This window comes from Tetrao urogallus, assembly GCF_951394365.1.
Source record: "Tetrao urogallus genome assembly, chromosome: 3".
NCBI classification, from domain to species: domain Eukaryota; kingdom Metazoa; phylum Chordata; class Aves; order Galliformes; family Phasianidae; genus Tetrao; species Tetrao urogallus.
This window is the reverse complement of record NC_136815.1, coordinates 92272308-92291891: the sequence shown is the minus strand read 5'-3', so window position 1 is coordinate 92291891 and position 19584 is coordinate 92272308. Positions and strand designations below refer to the sequence as shown.

The 19584-nt window shown below is 37.9% G+C and overlaps 1 protein-coding gene across 1 annotated transcript in view; it reads right to left on the bottom strand.

Moving 5' to 3' along the window:
• The window catches only part of CNTNAP2 (contactin associated protein 2), a gene marked incomplete at both ends in the record, with an annotated part of 665714 nt that extends 662066 nt beyond the window's left edge, over positions 1–3648 (bottom strand). The window contains one exon of the mRNA XM_079533370.1: positions 3555–3648. Coding sequence (XP_079389496.1) covers positions 3555–3648 — 94 coding nt within the window. The remainder of the gene's footprint in view (positions 1–3554) is intronic.
• Positions 3649–19584: the final 15936 nt, after the last annotated feature.

Genomic DNA, 19584 nt, shown 5'->3' with positions numbered 1-19584 from the left:
GTCTATACACTGCTCTTCCAGAAGGGACATCACATCATATTTAGTACTTTTCCTAATTACCCAAGCAATTATCAAATAAGGAAAATCTGAGTGACACGAATTCACAGCTAAAATATGCGTATTTTTGCTTTTCCATGAATCTTAATGATTCAGTACACTTGTCCATCATTCAATTTCTAAACCAATTATTGTAAGGTGTGGTTGAACTTCAATGCTGATTTGGGGACCTACTGCAAATGCACTGAATTATCAGAAGTGTAAGTAAGTTTTAGTTGTTCTGTGTTGATTAGTTCTATGTTAAACATAGACACATGCACACATAAGCGCACACACACACACAAAAGAAAACAAAACAAAAGAAATAACAAAAAAACCTCAGCTGTGAAAGAAATATTTTTTATAATTCATAGGTAGTCAGGGAATCCAGTGTTGAATCTCTTTGAGATGTTCTTTAAGAATAGAAGGGAAGTCAGTCTACTCATAGCCTTGTTTTTATCCTTTCTGGTTTAAGCCATGTAAAAGTCTACAAAATTTATTTTCAGTACTCCTTTTTATCTTGTGATGACCTCTCCTGGTTGAGCTGTTCATTATCCTTTGTTTCAGAAGTCATGAGATTCCTCTATGCTTATTCCAAAAGCAAACAAGAAGAACAAAAGAGCAGAAATTATTGCTGAAGCATGAAAATCGTAACAATGAAATCTAAAGTAAGATCTGAGTATGTGTGATATTGTACTGTATGTCAATCGTACTTAAAAATGGACTTCCAACATCCACTTTTTCTTAAAAAAAGTATATTATATTCAGAGGTTACAAAATTTTCACATTCTCAGCCAAGAGAGAAAAGTACTCAGAGACATCATTTTAACAACAGTCATAGACTTACTGACATTGCAAATTCAAGAAAAATTTGAGATGCATTATCATAAGTTATGTCAAATTCTATTCTTTCTGAAAACCAGTATTTTCTCTGTCAGCACAAATTGACTGTAAGAAAATCATGAGTTGTAAGCTTATTTCTAGAGATTAATATTTCAATGTACATCTTGAATCTTATATATGTTCTAATATATTCTGTAAATAATGAACTTCCTTTGGTTAATTACTACAAACTCAAAAAAAATAAATTGCAATACAGGAAATAAGCTGTACAGCAGTTACATCATACACAATATTTAAATCTTTCAGAAGAATTATCAATTTGATGTTCAAAATCAACTGGAAACAAAAGAATAAACAAACAAACAGAAGATGTAATAATAATAATAAAAAAAACTATCTTTGAGCATTGTCTAATCAAGGAAAAAATAATAATAAAAGAAAACAGTAATGGCATTCATGATCAATTGCATGCAAGTCACAAAGTCAGTTTGTATATCAAAGTGTGCAACAGAATAACCAGTTAAGTGGTGCACCAAAACACTGTGACCTAGCACATTAGTTCCTACTGTAATACCACTTCCTTAGCATTGCTGCATCTTTAAAAAAAAAATTCCAAGCATGTGCATTCTCTTTTCTGAAATGTTGAGGTTGACATTTACTTCAAGGTATGTTTGTGTTTCCATTAAAAAAGTCTAGTTCCATTTCACTTTCAGGAGCCAGAAATTAATGCTATGGACTACATAAGGAGGGTATTGTATGTGCTTTGGAAGATGAATTAACATGAAGGACTCTCTGGACATCTGCCAAAAATATCTTAAGCATGGAAAAGTATATAAGTACATTTTAATTAACATTTTATATATATATATATATAATATATATTATTAATTGAATTTTTGTTTCAGTAATGTAGCTATTAATATTAGATTCTCAGCTACTTCCTTTGAAATGTTAAACATTTTTTGTTGGATAATCAGATAACCTCCTGTAGGTCATTTTCAAATTAAACTACAGTAATTAGCTACTGAATGATATAAAAAGACACAGAAATAAATAATATCAAAATCCTGTTACAGGAAAACAGTATGGAGAAAATTAGTCACCAGGAACAGAATTTTGACAAGATAAATCATATTTTTGTGTGTATGTGTGCAATCCCATTATGCAGACCTTCTTCACATTGTGAAAAAATAATATGCAGAAGAAAAATTAGATAGCTAGTCAAGACTAAGCAGTAAACCTTAGGGATAATAAATATTTCCTAAAGTAAAGGTAAAAGTAAATAAATAAATAAATAAACACCCCCATAGTCTCTCAGACCAAGAAACAATGCAGGCAGTGCTGTACATTTTCTGTTGACATGAAAGTAATTACTTAAGCATAGGACATTCTGGAGCAATAATCGTGTTTTATTTTTTTAATATATACCAGACGATAACAGATAGAAACATACTGAGAAAGTAGCAGTGCTACTAATTATTGCATTTCTCCTTCCTGCCCCCCAAGAAAACAAATTAAGTGATCCTGCAAATGGATGTATATGCCATATAGCTACGCAGTATACATTACATTCTAAGACAGTCCCCTTATTGAACAGTAGAATCAGCCCACATTCACACGTACACAATCCCTACACATCCATCTGGTAACATTTCAGTACATTTATTTCCTCTATAAACAGTGAAGGTAGCAAAGAGTGTTGTCTATTTTTGATGAATCTACAAAGATGTAGTCCTTCAGTACGTATTTCAAAAATACTTCGCAAATGACAAATGTTTTACCTGATTTGAAGAGAAACAAACAAACAAACAAAACTAGAAGCACTGACATCTATCTGCAAATATCTTTCTGGAAACTACACATCAGTGTAGTGCTAAAGGGTTTATCTAATACACATTGAAATCAAAGAATCCACTGATATTTTTCATACCTATAGCAGAGTTGGATCCTGTTTATATGTTTTGCATCCTGCCAGTCTCAAGTTCAGCATTTCAGCAAACATTGCAACATTTTTCTTCTACTTCTGCCTCCCTAGGAGGGCAGTTTCTTCTCTCTTCTAAAATGTCTCTGCTCATATTATCATGGAAAGCAAAACTGCATTCACAGAAAAAGTGGCCCAGGCTCAGCTCCTTCTCTTCCACTTAACATCATTCTTTCCTCTTCAAATAAGATAAATTCTATCTCACTGGCCCTTTATAAAATGCTAGTTATGAAAACTGCTCACGTCTCCTCTTTTCCCTCACAAAACTGTGGAAATGAAGTACTTACAAATACAAATTGCATACTTTCTGAGGAAGGTGGGAAAACAAATGAACAAACAAAACAAAACAAACAACAACAAAAGCAAACAAGCAAAAACAGCCCCAAACTTTGAACAGATTGCATTCAATTCTTTTTCCCCTCCGACTTCATTGCAGAATGAAGTCTGTATCAAAGAGCAGGTCTTCCAACATTCCACACAAGCTACCATTAATATCATCTGTAAGGAAGATCTAATGTGACCACTGAGAACAGTATCAGACCACGATGTACACATACACAGGCAAATACACAGAAAATCAAACACAAGATTTGCCATCAGAGACAAAGTAAACAACCTCCCAGAACTGTGAGAATTCCCCCCTGCCTTATTGCGAAGCTGAAATTTTGAATGCTTCTTAGAGAAGAGTACTTACGAGCAGGCAGAGAAGTCCTGGCTCTGCAACTGATGCTGCTGAAAATCCAGAGGAAGACAGCTGCCCTGCAGCCAGTGCGGGCAACCACAACCATCTTTCACTTCCTGGCTCCCTGTGCTCCAAATGCCAGACGTAGAATACCTGTTTTTCTCCACTTTAGATCCTGTCTTTGCTTCTCTTTCTTGGAGGAGGTGGTGAGTAAGTAAAAGAGGCAGGGCTTTACCTTGGGGTAGAAGCCAAAACCCGTCTCCGTTTGCTTTCACTGTTTGCAGCAGAGGGAGAAGGTCGCAGTACTTTTCTTCCTCTTGTTTCTCTGCGTTTGTGTGTGTGTGTGTGTGCCTTCTCCGACCAAGGGGATGGGGGTGGGGGGAGAAGCCACGAATATCGTAGAAGGGAAAATGGAATTTCTGAATAGCTGCGGGAAGATGGGGGGGCGGGGGGGAGGGGGAGGGGGAAGGGGAAGGAGGGAAAGGGAGATGGAGAGGTAGGGAAAGGAGAGAGAATTATGGAGCTGGTGGTGCTGCTGGCGCTGCTGATGCTGCTGTTGATGCTGCTGCTGCAGCCGAGCCCTTCTTCCTGTGCAGAGCTGTGCTGCCGAGAGAAGATCCCTGCTCAGATGTATGTACAAGATGTGCATGCACAGGCAGCCGGGGAGCCAAACACACAGATGCAGGAACAGGGAAAGGGAGAGGAAGAGAGAGGAAGGAAAGGCACTCCCGCAGCAGCGAAGCAGGCCAAAAGCCTCTCCTCACATATTCACCATCTTCTATCAGGAGGAAACGCAACCACCAGCCGCAGCAGCCTCCATCCGCCAGCCCGAAAGCAGATCAGAAGGGAAAATCCTCTCCCTAGCGCTGCCCTCCCTTTTTTTTCTGCATCCTTCAGCTCCTCCCTCCTCCTCTGCGCCCCTCTGGCCTCCAGGTTCCTCCCCGTCTTCCGCCGGTGCCTTAGAGCAGGAAGCCCGGAACCGCTGGCGCTCCGGTGACGCTGTCCGCAGTGCTGAAAGAGACGAGCGGCCCCCGTCTCGGCCCCGGGGCGCGGTGACACCGCCGCGACTGGATTCCGGCTCCCTTCCTCGCTGCCGCTCCCTCGCGCACTGAGGTGGTAGCAGCTCCCTAAGCACTACCTAAGCACAAGCCTAAGGGATCCGAAGCAGGCGCGAGCAGGCGAGTCCTCCGAGCAATCCTAGTGTTGGAGGCTGAGCACCATCCTGAATGCAGAGAGTTGGGGTGCAGAGCCTCTGATGTAAATGCGTTCATTCTTTATTCTCATTCTGAGAACGAGCACAGGAAGCACGCTACATTAAAGTATGACTGTGGTTTTCACCATGACGTAACTGGGCCAACGTGGCCATATCCTAGCCTGATGGTTTAGGGGTTTTACTAAACTGACTTCTCTTTACCATCCCTCCACATCCATCCCACCACTGTCTTTAAACAGACTGACCTAGTAGTTATCACCAGATATAGTAGAATAATAAGGGCATGCAGCTATTAGTGGATTATTACAATCAATCAATGAGAAACATGAAAACAATTATTTATCTGGTGTTATATAGAGAAAGCTGAGAAGCTGAGAGCCATAATTTCCTTACAGGTGCCCCAAAGCAAACACAAATTATTTTGGTTAAAAATACACACACTATTAACAAGTACTTGCAGTTATTTAGTGAGTATGATGAGATGGTTAAAACTGTTGAAAAGATGAGATTTTCAGAAATGCTTCAGGATATTAGGACACTCAAAACCATAGTCTTTCAGAGGGAGTACACTGCCTACCTTTTAGGCCACTTTGAATAATTATCTATGCATAATACATGATATCTCAGGAGAGCTGTGGACTAGAGATTTAAGGCGTAGGACATAGTTTCTATCCTGGGGGAAACTGTCCCTGTAATCCTGCCCAAATGCTGTAACATTTTCTCCTTGGATCTTCCCTTCCCTTATCCACATCAATATGGAATTTTAACACACCTGTATTTTAAATGCTTTCAGAGCAGTAATGACAACATCTGCAGCAAGTATGGAATGAAAAAAGCTCAAAATGAATGCTAAGTGTCCTTATCTTTAGCTCTGTTTTTGAAAGAATAAATATTCTCATAGAGATTTATCTCTTTTCTCTGTCATCCTCAGTCTTCACCTTCTCTTTCCCATTCCTTACGTCGAGACACTTTCTGATGTTCAGAAATCATTAGTATAGGCAAGTTTTTGAGGAACTAAGAGTCAAATATTAACTAATGCCATTGAACTAGATCAAACTTACCTCTTTTTACAACTACTTTTTACCTCTCTTCTATTATCCTCCTTCCTTGTATCTTACAAATTCCCATATTTGTACACCTATATTTTCTGTTCATAGAGGTATTTTACTATCAGAAATGGAAAATATATTCATGGAAAACAAGAAAAACTTCTGTCTCTGACATGAAAAACATCAAACCACTTTTATCCTGAGGTTCTGAAATACTTTTGGTGTTCACTGACCTTTATTATTCACCTGAGTAAATGACTAAGAAATTCACTGAGTAAGCATCTGATCAATTTGCAAACTATACTTATTATTTCCATGTACATCTGTCAAGCACAAAAAACATTTTTTTTATTATTATTTTATTTTTTTAATATTTGCTCGTCACCCATTCAATTAAGTCTTCCACTGGACAAAAAATTTGATTTGAATTGTTCACACTTTACACTTCTGCATTTGTTAATTTGGTGTTTCAAAACCACTCTCAAATTATTCCTAAGAAGGAACACAGTTTTGAAAGATGTTATAAAGAATAAGAGAATTAACATAAAACTGGAAGATTCAGCAGGTCTATTGATGAGTGGTAAGTCGGAAGTGGTAAAAAGACTGATTGAAAAGTCAAAGATTGAAAAATGGTGCAAAGATTCCTTGTGGCTTGAAGTAGAATTGGCACAGATTATTGCATTTTTCTCCACCTCAGAATAAGATCAGTTCTTAAAAACTGCATAAAATATTTAAATTCAGTAGAAACAGAAATGGGCAGTACGAGCTCCATGCAATTATTTTTAGTGGAATCAGAGCTGGGGTCTACAAAATCATTAACTTTGACTCTGTCACACAAAAATTATTACAAATACCTCAGGCATTTTTTACTGCTATAAAATATGTTAACCAGTGTACCTATGCATTTTATTTATATTTTTCTCCTCACTCTCCCTAATTCAAGAATTCCAAGTTGAATATATTAACCTTTGAATTGAAAACATTATCAAATTCTGTTAGGGAAAATATGAAGATATTCGATACTTCTCTCTACTGTTCTTGCATGCACCAGTACAGGTTGGGGGATGACCTGCTAGAGGTCTGCAGAAAGGGACCTGGGTGTCCTGGTGGACAACAGGTTGGCCATGAGCCAGCAGTGTGCCCTTGTGGCCAAGAAGGCCAATGGCATTCTGGGATGCATTAAAAAGAGTGTGGCCAGCAGGTCGAGGGAGGTGATCCTCCCCCTCTACTCTGCCCTGGTAAGGCCTCATCTGGAGCACTGCGTCCAGTTCTGGGCTCCCCAGTACAAAACAGATAGGGATCTCTTGGAAAGAGTCCAGCAGAGGGCCACAAAGATGGTGAGGGGCCTGGAGCATCTCTGCTATGAGGAAAGGCTGAGTGAACTGGGTCTGTTCAGCCTTGAGGAAAGGAGACCAAGAGCAGACCTGATCCAGGTCTATAAATATCTAAGGTGTGGGGGGCAGAATGGCGAGGCCAGACTCTTTTCAGTGGTGAGTGGAGACAGGACAAGGGGAAACGGCTGGAAACTGCAGCATAGGAAGTTCTGCACCAATGTGCGCAAGAACTTCTTTACAGTGAGGTGATGGAGCATTGGAACAGGCTGCCCAGGGAGGTGGTGGAGTCTCCTTCTCTGGAGATGTTCAAGACCTGCCTGGATGCCTACCTGTGTGACCTGCTGTAGGGAACCTGCTTTGGCAGGGGGGTTGGACTCGATGATCTCTGGAGGTCCCTTCCAACCCCTACAGTTCTGTGATTCTGTGATTCTTCCTCCTAACCTTCCATTTGCAAAAAGTAAATGTGAGAATATTTCTAAGCAAGCTGTGAGACTCTCCTCCCCTCCAGGTTGATCTGGGCAGTGGCAAGATTCAGCACACCTGTTCTGCAACAGGCAAATTCCCTGCAATTTTTGTGAACAGGAACATGTTCTGTCCCCCTGCACAACATAGGTTATAGAAGTGTCCTCAAAGACTGGTACAGACACAAAAGGCCTGCTGAAGGAGGGACTTCAGCAAAGCTATTTCGTCAAAAAATTAGTCCTTCTTTTTTTTTTAGATCAAACACACAAGAGACATCCCAGTCTACAGTTGAACACTTCCTGGCAAACAGGAAGGCACTGAAGTTTTAAAAGTTTTTACAGTTACTACATCTGTACTCAAATTTTATTAAGCTTAATGGAAATTACACACACATATTGATGAATGAATCGATCGTTCTGAATTTACTAGGGCTGTCAGGAATTGTCTGCTAAATGGAATTAATCCTGCTAAGGAGCTAAATTTATAGTATGTGAATGTCAAGAAGAAAAACACAATGTCAGAAAACTTGAAAATATAATTAAGAATTTCAGACTCAGGGGGATCAAATGACATTCAATAAAGTGATCAGCTGGGACCACAGAAGAAAGTAAACCAAACTGAATCTGAAACTTCTGAATTCATTTTGGAACAGCCATGCTTATTTATTCCTAAAAATTACCATTTTAATATGCTTTTATTTTTGCCATTTTATATTTTAAGTTGCCAATGATCACTTGAATGTCAGAGCTCTAAAAATTATCCATAGTGGAATTTCTGTTTAAGTCTCAAGGATGGCAGATATGAGGTCTTCATACAGGAAAGATAAATGTAATGTTTTTCAAATTATGACCAAACAAGACTTAATTACAATATTTATTGAATTAAAAACTATAAAATAGGCAGCTCTATCACTGAGGGACCACATGGGTTTATTAATAATAACATGGATTTGTGTACTGGGACTCCTCTGAGGGAGAAGGAGGGCATATGAATACTGCAATCAACTGTGAGAATTTCCTAAGACCTAAAAACAATATTTGTTTTCTAGAAGCTTGGAATTTTCCTAACCTCCCTAATATATCTGCAAATGAAGATGAGGATGCATTAGCAGAAATTAGCCTTTCGCTTCTTCCAGGTTCATGAAGCTAAAAATATGGCATTATGATTTGCAATGCATATATTTTAATTGTCCATCATTGTTTTATTGGTGTAGTTGAATTAAAACGAAGAAGCAAATTAAAGAAATGGAAATGACAAAATATGTCTTGCACAAAAGTTTTCAGATTCATTCCACATTTTCTGTAGTCTAAACATTTGCTCAAGACAACAACTACCTTTATAAATTTATTTTGGAATATATTGATGAGTATCAATCTATATTGCAGAGTGAAAAAGTCATACAGTATATCTCAGTCCTACACAACAGAATTTGCATTTTATAAAAGTTAAAATACAGAAAAATAAACAAGCAAACAACTAAATTCTGACTCAACGACTTCCTGAGCAGGGGAAGTGTTGAAGAAGCCAATGATCTCTTCTCCCTGGTAATTGATGGTAGGATGAGTGGGAATGACAATAAGCTGCACAAGGGGATGTTAAGACTGGATATCAAGAACAATTTATTTTGATGATTATCAGAGGAGAAGTTGTTGTTGGCACATGCCTATCAGTGTTCAAGAGACGTTTAGACAATGTCTTCAATAACATTCTTTAACTTTTGGTAGCCTTGAAAAGGACAGGCAGTTGGATAAGATGACCTTTTAAGGACTCTTCCAATTAAACTATCCTATCCGATTCCATTCATATTCTGCATTATGATCAAAACAAGTAAAAAGATGTGGTGGTTACCTAACAGAAATTCAGCTCTTTTATACTAATTACCACTCTTATTTTGAGGTCATTTCCAGTGTAAGAGTCTTTGAAGAAACAGATGAATCTATTTACAAATACACCTGAACAATCCAAAATCATTGTCTTCTCCAAGTTATGGTATTCATCTATACTCTAATCTTCTTTTTCTTATTTTTCTTTTGAGTTTGTCTTAGAAAACTGAATCAAGTGTTTCCATCCTCATATTTAAGCACTATTTGCTAAATTTTTTTTATGGTTTTCATTTTGGAAAATAATTTTGCATTCTTTCTACCTTACAAGTCTATTATTGAAAAATGGAAACTATTTGAGAATCACTTTCTAGAAATTGACTGTAATATGCAGACTATTTTGTTATTCTGTTTTTCCATGGGCATACATTTTTTTACAAACTGATTGTTTCAGGAAATTATTTGGCAGAATTCACATAATCAGCCTAATTGGAAGCTCAGTCAGATCACATATGTTACATACATAACACATGCGGCCTACAATTTTCTTTGAGTAAGAAGTACAGGATGGAGTCAGTAATAACCATCTGAATGCAGTGGTTCTTGGAGCATTTCAGCAAATTCATCAGAAGATATTATGCTGAAGTATATTTAGATAATTTTCATAACACAGATTAAGTTATTGAAAAACTGACAGCTGGAAAAATCTATTTCTTTTTCTTTCTGGAACAAAGAGCAGAGTTATAACTCATTTATATTTAAAGTTCCCTTTTCATCAATTTCTTTCTTGCTTTTGTGGATTATCTAGCTGCTTTCTTTTTTAGTAATGTTATATACTGCTACTATCAACAGCAATAATATTTCAACTTGACTTCATAATTTCATACATCATTTAGATTTCTGCTAAATGACATATACATTAAATTATATTCTCTACATCCTATTTGGATCTTGTGTACATTGGACCAAAAAAGTGTCCTACTGAAACCAAAGAGAGTTTTGTTATGAAATCAGATGACAGTGGGGTTTTATCCCTTATAGATATATAACATCTGAGGAAGTCCTGTCTCCACAGAGAGATAGGGAGCATGCATTTCCTAAGTGTATAAAATAACACTGAAGACGTTAATCATTTTCCAATATCAACATTAAACATGCAGTGAGTTGAAGTATTAGACCATCCAATGAAGTTTACTAGAGAAATTTAACTAAAACATACATTTAAAATATACACTTAAAATTATGCACTGAAATAGTCTTTTGCTCAGTTTAGTACATTTTTTGGAAGCATTTCATGGATGCAGAGGAAAATACATTAAAAAAAAAAAACCAAAATATTATATAGACACTGAATTAGAGTAACAGAAAAAAACTATTACAATTATGTTGGAAATACTTCTAGTAATCTTTAAAGGAGAAATTTAAATACATCTGGAGCACTTCCTCCTGCAGTATGTGGGAAGAAAAAAGAAATCCTATTCTTTTAGTAATACATAGGCTGCAAGGTAAATCCTGGAGAAAAGACTATCAGCTCTTCTTATACTATCATTTGTGACTGGATAAAGAGATGCCAGGTGACTTTTGCAAGATAGGCACAATTTAGTGAATGCAGTAAATAATTCCATGGTAAAATAATATTAAGAAAGCACTGATGTAATTTTTAGCTATACTTTAATTCAAATTATGAGCTGGATACAAGGAAAAAAAACCAGCATATTCCAAAAATCTTGCTGTCTTTAAATTGACAGTGAACTCTGGTCCATATCTTGGGAACTTGTTTGGTAGAGATTATAGAAATAATTCCCAACCAGTAGCTGTAAACTAGAGTTTTACATTAAGTAAATTGTGGCACTGAGGATACAGCCTCATTATCTACTCAAGACATATTTAACAGATTGTATGAGGTTAGCATGGTAATTTACTAAAGTTACTGAAGCACTGAAGCATTCTGAGCAAATATATATTTGCTTCCCTGTTATACTGCCTGCATCATTCAATCCCAATTACCACATTAATAAACCATAGTTATCTTCATATCCTATCACATACAGTGTATAGACACATGACAATAAAAGAACTTCAGTGTACTACAATTTACTCTGTCTTATAATATTAGGAACATCCGGAGTCCTCTTGAGCCACGCTATAAATTCTTTCACAAAATTGATTGTGGTTAGGTACTTTGTGTTACAGTTAGATCTGAAGATCCAGTAATTTTACATTATGACTCCAGGAATGCCTTTTATTAAGCACCTATAATGCACCTAGTACAAATCACTGTAGATGTCAGACATGAGTGAGTCTTCTGCTGTATGGAACTGCTGAACCATGGCCTGAACCTCTGATTGATCACCTGAGGCGAGCAGTGAGTCAGCCCTGGGAGCACAGGTGAAGGCAATCCACCTGTGCCACTTGCTGGAAGGGGTGGAGCCTGGCTACACCTCTCTTAGACCCATTAAAGAGCTGACTACCAGTAGGGAAGGATCTCTTCTGGAGGTCACTTCTTTTGAGTTTTCTGGAAAGCCCAGAACAAAGGTAAGCTCTCTATCTATTCATTTTGGTTTAATAACCTGCTTAGCTAAACCCTCTTGTATATTTCTTAATTATAGCATCTGTATATTTGTTGATTATATGTCTGCATACTACTTGAATATGGTTACACTTAAAAGAGCAATACAGTTGGTTTGGTTTTTTTTTTTTTTTCCTGTCTGTGTATTGACCTGTCAGATAACTTTCTATTCATCTCTTGTATTTCATGTTTTGTCCTGTTTCTGCTAAGACTCTGAGTTCTGGCAAATATAAACAGGCTTTAGGAATATCAACTATTTAAAGACTTAGAAGCCTGGTAAGGTTTTTAAAAGTGAAAGTCTTAGATGAGCTTTTTGATAGCTTCCAGAAGTCACTTTCCATAGATACGCAGGCAAAGCAACTGAGTGGGCTCTGGAGGAGTTTCTGAGCAGTGCCTGAGGCTCACAATGTTGCTCCTGTATCATGTGCCTGGAAGAATGTTTCCATTCACCAGTTGGAGGTTTTCATTAGAGCCACTCACGCTCCTACTACCTAAAACTGAAAAGTAGACAGTAAGCTTTTGGTGAACTGAAGAGGGTGAAAACTTTCTGGTATGGTGCTCTGAAAACCCATAATATATTTTATTGTTGTATTGATATAAATGCTATGCTGTTATAGTTACATGCTGTAAAAGGGTTGACTGACTTATTCTTTGTGCAGAGTAGTACTGCTGTAGTCAGTCTGATAATCTCTCTGGGAAGATATTAGCAGAGTATAGCAACGTATAAGACATCATAGTTCTATAGGTGAAATAGATTAAACTAGCATGAAAAATACTCATAATCTACAGACTGTACACTCTTTCCTTTTTTACATCATTCAAAAGTGATGCACTGTAATCTCATAAAACTTCCTGGGCTTCTTAGAACAGTGTTGCCTGCAGAGAGGTATTTAATATCATCACCTATCACTTTTGAATGGTGTCAGATGTTCAGTACCTCAGTCAAAAATCTTGAAATATGTTGTAGTCCATATGGCTCTATTCACTTGCTTCTATGCAAAATTAAAAATGCATGCTATTTTATTATCACTTTTAAAAGACCTTAAATCTTTCTGGTAAATGTAGAGAAGAAGTAAAGTAAAAAACGTAAAGAGAAGTATGTAAGAAAAGTATGCTATCTCCTTGAGAAACAGAAAGAATGTAGTCTAATTCTAAGTCATGCTGTGCCAAAAGCACTGAGTCCTACTCTGTTTCCAACTTCATGATAAAGTAAGCCTTCATTGTTCTACCCACAGACATGCCTGAAAATGTGGGAGATTATTAGATGCAAATGAAAGACTGAAAGAACATTCTTTATTCGCCACTTCTACCTCTAGGGAAGACCACTCCATACAAGAATTTTAGTATGTGAGATACCATTCTGAAATGCCTCTTCTAGAGAGGCTGTAAATAAAACATACAACATAACCTGCTTTCTAGGTGCTCACAGTCCACATGATAACTTCTCTGCCAGCATGTGCACTGCCTACTTAGAAGCTTTCAGGACAAATATTTACCCATGCAAGGATGGCATGCATGAATATAAAAGACGTTGTTAGTTCCAGGGCAGCCACACTCCTCACAAACTAGCTATTTGAAATGATAGCAGGTCAGATGATGCAGGTGAATAAACACCTATGGCTTTTATAGACACAATCGCAGGGTTGGTTTGACAACTCAGATTGAAAAAATATATTCTTCACAGATAAAAAAAAGAAGTTTATCTCTTATTTATTAGTTTTCAGCTTCAGTTAACAATGACTTCATTTCAAACTTTGCTGTAACGTCAACCTTGCTGCTCACCCAGCAATCTATAGGTTACAGCAAAAATGTCTGGTAAAACAAAACAATTGCATCTTTCTCCCTAACAAATCAGGTAAGGCTCCATCTGAATATGGACATCTAACTTTGAACTTGTCACATAATCCTCTCTTTACAGTTGACAAAGCGCTGGTCAGCATTGTCAATGTCACTTGTGGTAAGATTCATGTTACACCAAAATAGTGTCATAAAATCATTAACACTGGAAATAGTCACTAAGTTCATGTAGTTCATCCATTCACCCATGATCAGACAAGTGAAGCACCACAAAAGGGTGTATTTCTTCTCCATTAACTATGAGAAGAGCTTCAAGTGTCTAACACAGCTGTGGAAAGATAAACATGGGTGAGATGAAACCTGATACAGAATAGATATTCTGCTGTTCCTCACAGTGCATCAATTTCATGACTATGCATGCAGGCAGAGCTGGTTCACTCACTGCAGGCAGAAGAATACATTGGGAACTGTGGAACTGCTGTACAAGATACTTTAAGTTCCTTTTTCTTGCAAGCATAGTATGGATTTGAAGTTCACTAACTAACAGCAAGCTGAAACTTTTGCTGTTAACAAGAAATCACAACAATTAGAACAATAAAAAAGTAACAAAAAGAAATAACATGTTCATGAATCAAATCAAGGAGAAGATTGGATTTAGCAGCACACGTAAGCAATATACAGTTTTGCAGATCATAAAATAAAAGTAGGAGGCAATTGCATTGTTTTGTTTTTTTTATTTAATTTTTTTATTCTGTTTCTCTCTTTTTTTTTCCTCATAAAAGACGTGGGATTACTTTTGAAGTCTACTCACAATAACTGCAATATAAAACCACTGAAGTATAGTGCTTCCCTTCAAATTAATGCAAATGCTTCATGGAAAAAAAAGCATTTAACTGCACTTGAAGACTTTTTCATTGTGCTAACAGCTTGCAAATTATCAAAATTTAATAACAAATAGCTTTAAGCAAATTAATCTAAACTAATTAGTTAATTAAACAAAACACTGTCTTTTTAAGAAAAATCTTGTTGAGATTCTGAGAGCTCTTCTGTAACTTTGTGAGATAAGTTTAATTTTACTATTTTCCTTCTGAAACTGAAATAAAGGGAAATTCCTTTGTCTCCACAATTCCTTTCAGAAATCTGGAACTTATACTACACTAAGCTATATGCTCATGTTTCCCTGTGGAATCTTCCAGCTTCTCCATTTAGTTTAGAGATCATCAATCTCAAAGTAAAATATAAAAGAACAAGACATACTGGATCTTTGAGTGACTGTTGAAGAACAAGATATATAGCGTTTTGCTTTCTTAACGATATCCTAAAGTCATCCTATTTCTGTTGTACTGACTCTTTCAAATCAGAGCAATTTATTTTTTTTTTTCCATGAGTGCTCTCTGAGACTAGTAAGGAATGTCTCAAATGAACATAAGGCAATCAACACTTCATCGACAGTTTTACATTTGAAAGCTTTTCTTTGGAATTGTTTGCCTTCAAATCGGAGGCAAATTTTTCTGGCTGAAGACTTGGCCTAGGAGTAAGTGATTCCAGTTTTCTACAGAAGGCTGGGAGAAGAAACCGTTTTATCCTGTGAAGGCAAGAAAGATATAAGCTAGCATCTCCCTACTTCCTCTTATCTCTGTTAATTTAAATTTGTAAGGCATGGAAGACAGGAATAAAAGAGTTCCTACTGAGATTTAGGAAGCCAAAAGCTGTCACTCTGAAACAGCAGGCTTGATCACTCTGGACTACAAGTAAGTATGTACTGTCCTCTTAGTCATCAACTGACCACCGCAGCCTTGGATGACTCACCACTACCAAGGAACGGCACCTGACATCCAGGCATTTCTGGATCGAGGAGTGGTGAGCCTCTTTGCTTTGCTGTGTCTGTATATCTGCCTGTTTGCTCTTTTTCCCCATTTTCTGTGTTTTCTTTTCATCTTCTTTTACTCTGTCACTCCTTGTAGTAGCTGTTGCCTATTATTGTCTTATCTATAACACATATTAATCATAATTAGCAAATTAGCCAATTTTACCTCCAAGTGTGAGTTTGTTGGAAATATCCAGTGACAGGAGTATCTATTCCTGATTTTTCTGCCAGTTCACTGGCAAGGGTGGCAAGACTTATGTCATCCAGAGCTGTGTTATTGGGGTGTAGGTGCAAAAATGGGTACCCTGCATTACACATACACTTTTTTTTTTAAAGCTTGAATCATATCTTAGGAGATCCTATTTTCCCAGGCCATCCTACTTGTGGCATCTAATTTTTCTGCAATTCCCTTTATTGCACTCTTTGTATGATTTGTAAATATTCATTGATTATAATAGGTGTAGTTAATATAGTCTACATTCTCGTTAATCATCACCCACCAGGACAGTGACTCAAATCCTGCAGCAATTTGATTTCTCACCTTAAAATCATCAGGGACAACAAGAAGTGAAAGGTTTAAATCCTTAGCTTGCCCACATAACAAACAATTACTGATATTAGTATACTTTGCAATGATGTTTTTCACAAGAGATACATAAGCATTTACATCTAATGCTGCACTTATCAAATTAACATTTCTAACAATTGCAAGAGCCTGTCTTTGGATTCACAATTTTAAGGGTCCAGCTGGCTTCAGTTCCCACTGTGTTCGAGGGATGTTCTTAACTCTAGTATGATGTATACACAATATTTGTTCTTTTAATTTTCACTGTTGTTAGCAGCACCTGGAGCAGACCTATCCAGCTTGGTTCCAGGGGTGAATCTGAATGAGTTCCAGTATATACATATAATCTCCTGGTAAAATATTATGTATCAAACTATCAAGGCCTTGGTTTCTAGTTCCTAGAACCAGTTTCTTTATTTCCCAAAGCTATTCCTGTAGACTTATCACATACTTGGACCTGGGTAGAGATCCCCATTTGTACAATATAAGGCCTTTTGTACAGTATTTTGAAAGGACTTAACCCCTCTTTTGGCTCTAGGTTTCGTTCTGGTCCTAAGGAAAGCCAAAAGCAACAACTGTGGCCAGGATAGTTCAGCTTCCTGACCCAGTTTTACACCCTGTGATTTAATTAGATAGTTCATCTTTTCCCCCTGACCACTCGCCTGTGGTCTGTGTGCTGTGTGCAATTGCCAATCTATTCCCAGTACTTCCTGCCTTGTTGGACAGTCTCTGCAATAAAATGAGTTCCCTGGTTGAAAGGTATTATAGCAAGACACCCAAACCTTGGAATAATTTCCTGCAACAATACCTTGGTTATTTCTTTGGCTTTATTAGTCCTGCAAGGGAATGCTTCTGGCCAACATGAAAGAGTATTGGTTAGAACTAGCATAACCTAAAACCCTCCTTTTACCTGGCAGTTCTGAAAAAAATTAATTTGCCATTGTTGCCCTGTAAGGTTCCCTTTCCCAACAAACCCCACTTGTACCCTGTTCCTGGTACTAGAATTGTACAGTTACTTTCTGGTGCTGTACCTCCCCATGTATTTTATGTTCCCTTAGAACAAATTCTATATAATACTAAAGGGCACAACAATGTGTCCATCTGGATATGCACCCGTTAGCTTGCTGTCTTCCCTTCTAAATCATTAATTAGATTCCTATCTTCTCTAGAATGCCTTATAGGTTCTGACTAAGGTTCAGATATTTCAAGTTTACCATCTGGAATTAAAGCCATTCTCCAATTTCTTTTCCTTCAGCTGCCTGTTTTGCCACCTGATCCACCATCATATCCCAGTTTCCTGTACAGTGTCACTCTTCTGATGTCCTTTACAATGTATAACAGCCATGATGTTCTCTGGTAGATTTACATCATGCTGAATTTATTTTCCTTCTGTGTAAGCAACCCTTGCTCTTTCCAGATGGCACCATGAGTGGGTACCACCCCAAAAGCACATTTAGCATCTGTCCATATATTTAAGGTTCTTGTCAAGGCAATTATTTCAGCCTTCTGAGTGGAAGTCCCCACAGGTAATGGGTGTGCTTCTATTACCTTGTCAGTAGCAGTTACTGCATGTCCTGCCTTACAGTTCCTTGTCTCACAAACCTAAAACTGCTTCCATAAATGAATCCAGGACTCCTCAGCGTCGTCCAATGGTTCCTCCCGTAGGTCTGACCAACCAGCACAGATAGTCTCCGTGCAGTCGCACACTGCTGGCTTGGAGGTAGCTCTGCACTGGTGTTCAGCAAGTTGCTTCCTTCTCTTTGATCAGTTGTGCTTTCTGGTGAGAAACTTGATAGCCATTTAAATCAAGAAATTCAGCAAGCTCACAGTCCATTGTACACAGTCTTCCTTTGTGACTGTGACATCCACATACTGCAGCAAAGTTCCACCTTGGGACAGAGAAACCCGAGTCAGGCTCATGAGGTGACTGGTTCTCAAAAATCATTGGGTTGTTCTCACAACCCTCAGTAGCGCTGTCCAGGTTAACTGAATTTTTATTTATTCATTTATTTTTCTCTCTCCCTGTATTAGGGTTTTCCTATTCGAAGGCAAGTAATTTTGGACTTTCTTTGGCAAAATTGGGCAGAAAAAGGTGTACTTCAAATCCAGAATGGGTGAATGCCATCTACTCATTCCTGAACTTGGTTAATAAAGTGTGTGGTTTTACCACCATGGGTTGCATATCTTCAACACTTGTATTAATTGACCTCAAACCTTGTACTAAATTATAGCTCTTGCCATCCAATTTTTCACTGGCAAGATTGGGGTGTTGTATTTGGATTTCTATCCAATTAGTAATCCAAAAAGTTTTTGTTTTTTTTTTTTTTTATTCCTCCTACAATCTCATATCCTCAAAGGGTATTGATTTATCCTGGCTGGGCTGACTCCCATCTATAACTTCTATTGGGCTGCATTTTTGGCTGTGCCAGGCATTTCTGATGCCTGCAGTCCTGTGTACACCTTATTTAGGATTTATGTAACTTCTGGGAGTACAACATTTGCTTTTCCCAGTTTGTGTTAAAGCCAGACTTAAAATTTTCAGTTAATTGGTCTTGCTTGACCTTTAGCTCTAATTTTCTCTACTGAATTTTATCTCTGCATTCAACTGTTCTAACATGTCATGCCCAGGTAAGAGTTTTGGAGAACCTGGCATGTACAAGAATTTGTATATTCCTACTTGTTCTCCTAGTCTGTATTTAATTGGTCCCCAAAAAGTAAACTTCTCTTGCTAGTAGCTCCTACAACTATTACAAAAATCATCTACGGGTAATACTTCTTGATGTAGCACAGAGTAAGAGGCACCTGTATCAGAAAATAAATCTCTTTACCCTGCTTCCCCAGCTGCTTTTGGTCCAGTGGGGGTGGAACTCTCCCTGAGGGAATCTCTGGGTCCTCAGGCCCTGTTTTAGTGCAGTAATAGAAACAGCTGCTATTGTTCTTCCCAATTTTCTTACTTCCCTTCAATCTCTGTTTCACAATCAATTGTTCCAGAACCCTCACCACTCTTCTCAGTAAGGACATCCCTGTTACACCTTTCTCAACTTCGCTTTCCTCAGCCTGTGTTTTTTTTCCAAAACCTTTTTCCACTCTCCAGACTTTCATAATCACAGACATTACTAACATTATATTTCAGTTTCACCCCCCTCCCCAGGCTTCCAGTGCTTACACTGGGATATCGGGTTTCCCGAGGCAGATGACGGCTATTCTCACTTTCGATGTCCCGTCCCATGCCCATTCACAAGCAATGCACCCTTTACAGTTACAGAGGGAGGAGGCTCTGTCCGAGTTGCTCTTACAAGCCGCGGGGGGGGGGGGGGGGGGGGGGGGAAGGGTGGTGCAGGGGATGTGTTCTCGTGCCAGCCCAAA